The sequence below is a fragment of the Gymnoscopelus braueri genome, assembly GCF_963280865.1.
Source record: "Gymnoscopelus braueri genome assembly, chromosome: 14".
In the NCBI taxonomy this organism is placed as follows: domain Eukaryota; kingdom Metazoa; phylum Chordata; class Actinopteri; order Myctophiformes; family Myctophidae; genus Gymnoscopelus; species Gymnoscopelus braueri.
Window position 1 is genome coordinate 41350223 of NC_137619.1, and position 7249 is coordinate 41357471.

A 7249-nucleotide genomic window follows, 5' to 3' on the forward strand; every position below is an offset into this window, starting at 1 on the left:
TTCCGTTCTTCCTCTTATTGACACAGCATAGAGCGCTTGCACTCCTCTGCCAGAGGTCCCCGCCCCCCCCCTCGTCTTGCCTATTTCTCTCCCACACATTGGCTGGCTCTCTCTGAGGCCTAATTAGTTGGCGGACAGTAGTCAATACAGGAGAGAGTGAAGGTCTCCATGCAGCCGGCTTGAAAGACCCCCTGCCCACCGCCCCCACCCTTAACTTCCTTCAGCCCTCCCTTCCCTTCCCTTATATATATGTTGTATGATGTCGCTGTTGGTGGAAACCTTGTATGTCCAAATGCAAACCGTTACTTTTCAGGAAATGGAAGGGGGAAAAAAGAACCTGTGTTCCAATGGTTCCAATGTATATATTATTTACTATTCACAGGCTCTTCACAGGTTCTACTTTTCATTGGTTCAATATTTATAAAACCCAGACACACTTTCACTTAAAAAAAATACGTTAAAGGAGTAGTTCACCCAAAAAAATACTTATTTCACACCCCATGAAGCCTTGAATTCATGGAGATTTTTTTAGTTTTTGTTGCATTCCTAAGCCAATAATTTGATGGCCGTGTGTAATTCCGGTAGGAGACACAAAGAGTCTCCTTTGTGTCTCCTACCGGATACATTAGCCGGTAGGAGACGGTAATCAAATTATTGGCTTAGGAATGCGACAAAAACTAAAACATATTCATGGGCCGTAATTGATAGAAAATAAGGAATTTTTGGGGTGAACTACTCCTTTAAAAAAATGTGAGGTTGTAGATTGGCTATTTTTGCTACTTTTGTGTGACACTGTAGTAGTATGACAAAGTAGGACATACTTTCACGATAAAAACCCATAAAGAGTTGAAATATGGAGATAGAAGGTTTCTGCCTGACACCAACGACTTGTGGACCAGTAAGTCATCTTGATTTTAGTGGACCCAGGACCCAGGCCCTTCTGTTCCCCAAGCACCGCCTGTTACATAAACCCAGAGGAAGTGTATTGATCTATCACCCCGAGGGTCTTGCTATCAAATGCACAACCACCATACCTACCTACCACTGCAAAAGTGAACAAACTGAAGTGTAAGCTGTCTTGCATAAGCACATTGAGTTTTGTATGAAACATGTTTAACAAAAGGCTTATGGATTAATCTGGATTTATATTAGTTTCTCATTGTCTTAGATGTGTGCATTAAATACAGTACATCTTGAAACACTTTGCAAAAGTCCAGTTTTGAATGGCTGCTGCAATGTGCACAGATAAGCACCTCCGGCTACAAAAGCCTGAAGTGCCCCCTTAAGTGAAAGTGAAACTCAACGATTGTGAAAGTTGGATTGTAATTACAAATCTATACATGTACTGTCTGAGTCTACAAATCACCCAGTTATATTATTCTTATGACACACTTCAGTTGTTATTGGTGATGTATGTACAGTATATATGGCTATTTCCATTTGGCTAAAGGAGACAGATTGTCACCAGAGACTAGGATACTCAGCTGAGTATCACCATTACATAATGTGTGTATATATATATGTATGTATGTATGTATATATGTATTAGCACAAATACATTGTGCTCGAGCCGCCTAGAAGAGGGTCTTCGAGTCTGGGGCTAATCATGCAAAGTGCTGTACTAATCAGCGCCAAAGTTCTCGTGCATGCTGCCAATAGGCCAAGGAAGAAATTATAAAGCATAGAATGGAAATTACATCGATATAATCTGCATGAAAAATGCAATGCCAAACACAGGGTGCAGCTTTAGTGTAGCTCCGTATAGTTTCCTTTTACTTAATAAAGTGCATTTTCTAATTACGTAAATCAGTTCGACCTTTTATGAATTTCAATACAACATTCTTCCAACTTGAATGTTTTTTGTGATCTGAACAAAAAGTGGAATGTGGTGAGCAAGAGCTCCTGAGATTAAATTAGTTAAAATACTGTAACTAATGAAGGTCCTTGGTGAAGCCTTTATAGACTCACTGGTGCTTAGCAACTAATTTATGTATAACTAATTCTTAAGTCTAGTACTGGGATTCAACTACAGTATGTGGTGACTTGCAGAAATCTACCATGCAAATTGTTCAACAATGACAAGAGCAATCATCTTCCTCATGAGTAATATAAGTGGGATTTTGGCATGAAGTTGTTTAGACAACCACATTCAGATAAATATAACCCCACCATAACACCGGTATGACTTTACTAAAGAGGCTATTAATGATTCTGAACACGACATCTACTCTCATCATTGCTAGATTTGAATGCATGCAAGTCTGTTCTTTTGTGCTAAATAAAGCTACAATATGGGACTTGTTTTAATGAATAAAACTTTATTTTAACCAATCTGTATGGTAGGGTATGTTAATACAACATAACTTCTGCAGTGGTTGGGGGAGGTCTCCTTGCTCTTCATTCATTGAGAGACATTTAGACCCTGGTGTCGGTAGGACACCGACTGGCTGACACCTGATTGGCCACTAGCTGCGCTGTACTGATTGCATTCTTACCATTGTGACCGGTGAAGTATCAGATTCATCTAAACTGGTAATTTAATCCAATTACTGGTACTTTAAAGTCGTTTTCCAAATCCAGAAATGATTTAAATCTATAAACTAGTTTGGCTGAGTCGCCTGTTCAGTGCAGAGCGGAATTGAGTCAGATAGCATGAACCTCCATGCAAGTTACACTCTCTCTACAGAATTCTTCACTGTCAGGAGAGAAGTGGAGGAAATGTGACTGTGTACAACCCTCTACAGACCAACAGTGGAGGTTAGCAGTAACAGAAAACACAGTACCAAGGACCCCAACGGAAACAAGTCAGTAAGGACTTTTTTGGACAGACCTTTTAGACAAAAGTATTATTAATGTAATTGTGATGTTTTACATTCTTTTTGCCTAATAAACATTTCAATCAATCAATCAAGTACACACGGTGAACTGACAACCAACTGTGGCTAAATGGAAAGAACAGAAAGGAGGGGGGGAAACGCAGAAAAGGTAAAAACAAAACAAAAAAACTAACAAAAAAAAACACCATTGTCTTGCAGCCTTCCTGCTTGCTTGTATGCGTCATACTGTAGGCATGGACATCCTCTCCTCTCCAAGGCCCACCCACCAGAGTGTGCCTCTACTGCTCCTCAGCTGTGTTTGTCTCTGGCTGGTGCCAGCGCCGCCGCCATGAATGCAGGTTTCCTCATTTGTTGTGCCTCTCGATCTTGTCCAGCAGCAGAACAGGCTCTCTTCCAAAGCCTTTTTCCCAGAGACTCTTCTTTCTGCATTTGTTGTTGGTGTGCTCTACCAACGCCTCCCTCTCACTGGCACAAAGAATGTCTTTGTTGGTGAGTTGTGAGTTCTCTGAGTGTTTTTAGGAGCTTTTATTAATTATTATTTAACACACTCGGGGAGGCCCAATAGATGAGTTCAGACTCGCAAAAGAATTGGAGAAATATAGGTTGCATTTCCACACTGGGAGGTCTACTAGTTGATCAGAGATTGGGGGGAGCCAATGAAAATGAAAAGCACCAAGCGTATATCGGGCTGGGACCATTTCACAAAGTTGCGTGTAAACTTTGTGACATGATGCCCAAAAACAGCAGCATGAGCAGCATGCCAAATATGCTAGTGCTGCCTGGTAATCTGGTAGATATAGATGTGTATACAGTATATAGAATATATATATTCCCAATAGAAAAAATAAAAGTGCAGATTTGCGCTCACCGCCTAAAAGAGCTCAATTAGCAAACTACTCTCCATTGATATCAATGGCAACTGTCGCTCTTGTGCATCCTATGTGAAAGACCCTCCTGGTTACACCGTTAATACAAAAATACAAAGTAAAAGAATAACTCTTAATTAATAAAATATTGATGTCAGCTAACCGGCTGCAAAATGATCCGTTTTTGGCATAATGTAAGGCAATAGTGGTCGGATTTGGCTGAACATTTGCCCTAATATGAAGTCATATGTCATAGATAGCCTATGTCCAAAAAAAATCTAAATGAAAAAAATAAAAAATAAAAACAAAACTTCCCAGTATGTAAATAAGCAGTTTTTGCTCGCATAATGTGAGTGAATTAATGTATAGCCTACGTGAATACCTTACTGCAAATTCTATGAATCCAGATACTAAGCCCCCTCTCCTTATTCTGCATGTCCCCCTTGCTGCTAAAAATGTTTATTTATTGATTTAATCTGCTTAAGTGTTGTTTACCTGTACTATTGCAACTATGTATATATGTATTTATTTTTAATCTACTGAAGTGGTTTTTACCTGTACTTTTGTAACGTTATTTTTGTAATCTTTTCTTCTTTTTTGTATTTTTATTACATCCAGTATTGGCATTAACATTATGTTGTTACAGTGTATTGTATTGTTGTTAGCACAGCCTTGCGGAACATGCCACACCAACATTGTGCTTGATTGTACTTGTATGAGTGAGTGACACAACCATTTTGAACACACACATGGAACTCCAAGATTCACATGGGAGCCAATACCATTATTACTCCATGTCCTGTTAATGATGTTTGCTGTGGTCAGAGAGGTCTGTAGTCTAGACCGGCTCAGAAATCCCTGATCAATCCCGGGCGGCAGTGGCTCAGGAGGTAGCGTGGGAAATGGGAAAAGGTTCCCGGTTCGATCCCGGCTCCCCCAGTGTTACTGTCGAAGTCCTTGAGCAAGACACTTGCTCCCAAGGCGGGTTGGTGCCTTGCATGGTTGCTCCTCTGTCAGTGTGTGAATGTGTGTGTGAATGGGTGAATGTAATGCACATTGTAAATCGCTTTAGGCGAAAGGCGTTAGGAATAGTTAGGAATGGTGGTGGTTACCCTCCTGTTCTCTCTTCTCTCAGCTCCTGCTGCTGTAGTCGCTTCACACGGTTAGACTTCCACGTCGTGTTCTCCAGTTGTTGTTGCTTCAGACCTGTTTTAGCTACGCAAAGCTTTTGGGCAGGCACTGGAAGGCGCTCATTCAGGCTGTGGGGGTCTTCTAGAATCTGAACAGCTGAGGAAAGATTCTTCCTCATTCTGCTCACAGAGCAGTTTTTCACATGACATCATGTGAGCATTGTTGCGTCCCAGAGCCTCGATGCACATACTTCTTCATCAGACTCTTGTTCAATCTCAACTCTCTCCAGATGGGTATGGTGGTCGGCATATCCTGTCTCATTTCCAGCCAGTTCGATGTGCGCGTACTTCCCGCTCTTCCCTCTCTTCCTTAGAACTCTAGCTGGTTGACCGCATGGTGGTTGGGTTGACCTCCTTCCATTACTGGTTGGGGTCAAGACGGCCAGCTCCTTCACCCTGTTAGCGTAGTGTAGCGTGTTGCGGGTATTTTCACATGATGACATACCAGGAGATATGGTTGAAATCATGCATGTACGGGAGTCCTCACCAATTAAGGAGTCTTTGAGGACCTGAGTGAGTTTGCTGTCCCTGAAGGGAGTGTAAGGGTCATTGCGTCGCAGAGCCCTGATGCACTTCTTTAGTGCCAGCAGACTCTTGTTAATCTCAGCTCTTTCCCGACGAATGTGTTGGTCAGTGCTGTACGCATCAGCTGCTCTCTCATTCCCAGCCAGGTCGATGAGCGAGAACTTCCCGTGCATCTTCCCCTTCCTCCTCAGAATGATCTGGAAGACGGCGTGGCTCCTTGAAGAGCGTGCGTTTGCCGACGTCTGACCCTGTGTTCTCCAGCTGCTACCCACCTCTATGAGTTTGAGAACATCCTCCGAACATTCGACTTCTGTCTCCTGTAGTCCTAGCACACGGACCTGTTTACCATTATCTGACACCCTCAGCTCAGTTCTACCATTCAGAAGGTCAAACACCATCCCATTGTATATTTCAAAGAAGGTTGCGGACACTTGTAGTTCTAACTTGCTATAGTTGGGTTTCTTCAACATGAGAAATACATCCCAAGCAGTTAATGCGTAGATTCCTTTGGAACAATCCTGGCTTCCGCCAGACATTTCCCCACACATAGTATGTGTTTTTCCACTTCCTGTCTGTCCATAGGCAAAGCAGGTAGCCATGCCCCTCTCGAAGATGGTCTCCACCAGAGGCCTAGCTGTGAACCTGTACACCATCTCGTTGGTCGTGGAGTCGTCAAAGGTGTAGTCGAAGCGGAAGGTCTGGTTCTTCAGGTAGCTGGTCAGGTCCACCTTCTGTTTGGGTTTGTGGACCATCACCACGTCTTTGCTGGGTATGGTGATCACGTCCAAGTCCTTCATGGCCCGTTCCTTCTTGTTCATTGGACGCTTCCTCACACAAACGCATATTCTGTGTTTTTTGATCAGATCCGTGGTGGTCAGAGGTGCGCAGTCTAGACTGGTTCGGAAATCCCTGATCATGTACTTGATCTGCTGCTGTTGACGTTTTTCTCGGGTCTCCCCCTCCCCATTGGACGTCCACCTCCTGTTCTGCGGGTATTGTTGGGCAGTCTCCCCCTCCCCATTTGATGTCCTCCTCCTGTTCTGCAGGTATTGTTGGGCAGTCTCCCCCTCCCCATTTGATGTCCTCCTCCTCCTGTTCTGCAGGTATTGTTGGGCGGGGGGAGGGGGAGATGTTTCTGGCTCTGAGGGAGGAGACCTGGCGCTCTGTACGGCTCTGTTATGTCTGGATGGAGCAGCGTCACTCTTAGGCGGCGCAATTGTACGATGGTTCTTTGCAATTCTATTGATTTTAACAGAAGCGGCCGTGGGACACGGTGGGGGGGTCCCGGGGGGGCTGGGGACAATGTCCTCATCTGGGGCGACATCTGGGTTTAGAGCAAATATAAATCCCAAGTCGACCTCTTTAGCTTTTGGCTCCCCGTTCTCAATCCATTCCACGGTGACAGTCTTCCTGTCCTCGTTCAGCGAGGTCACCAATGCCCGGTGGATTCGCCAGTTTTGCTCATCGCCACGGTTTATTTCCACATGAGTACCAACATCAATCTTTCCAAATCCACATGCCATCCTACATTCGATTAATTAGTGAGATTGAACTCTTTTAATATGCATATAACTATCCATATAACTATCCATTTACCTATCCATATAACTATAAACTAAGCTCTCCAGTGCTTTACTCGTTTATTTGTATTCCCAAATCCTCCTGAGTTGCTGCGTCACACCTGATTGGACAGTATTTTGACAACGTCATGGTTGCTATTGTAGCAGAGATCAAACAGAATTGTTTTTTTGCCAGACCCAGGGGGTCAGGCCTACATGAGGCTTTGTCGGTCCCTCTTTTCCTCCCGGTCAACGTTTTTGTCCATATATGG

The 7249-nt window shown here is 43.5% G+C and overlaps 1 protein-coding gene across 1 annotated transcript; it reads right to left on the minus strand.

Moving 5' to 3' along the window:
• Positions 1-5203: 5203 nt before the first annotated feature.
• LOC308100648 (kinesin-like protein KIF2A) lies at positions 5204-6941 on the minus strand (the record flags this gene model as incomplete). The annotated part of the gene is given in 3 exon segments (XM_080449714.1): positions 5204-5256; positions 5259-5274; positions 5277-6941. Coding segments are annotated over 3 exon segments (1734 nt in total).
• Between the last annotated feature and the right edge of the window lie 308 nt (positions 6942-7249).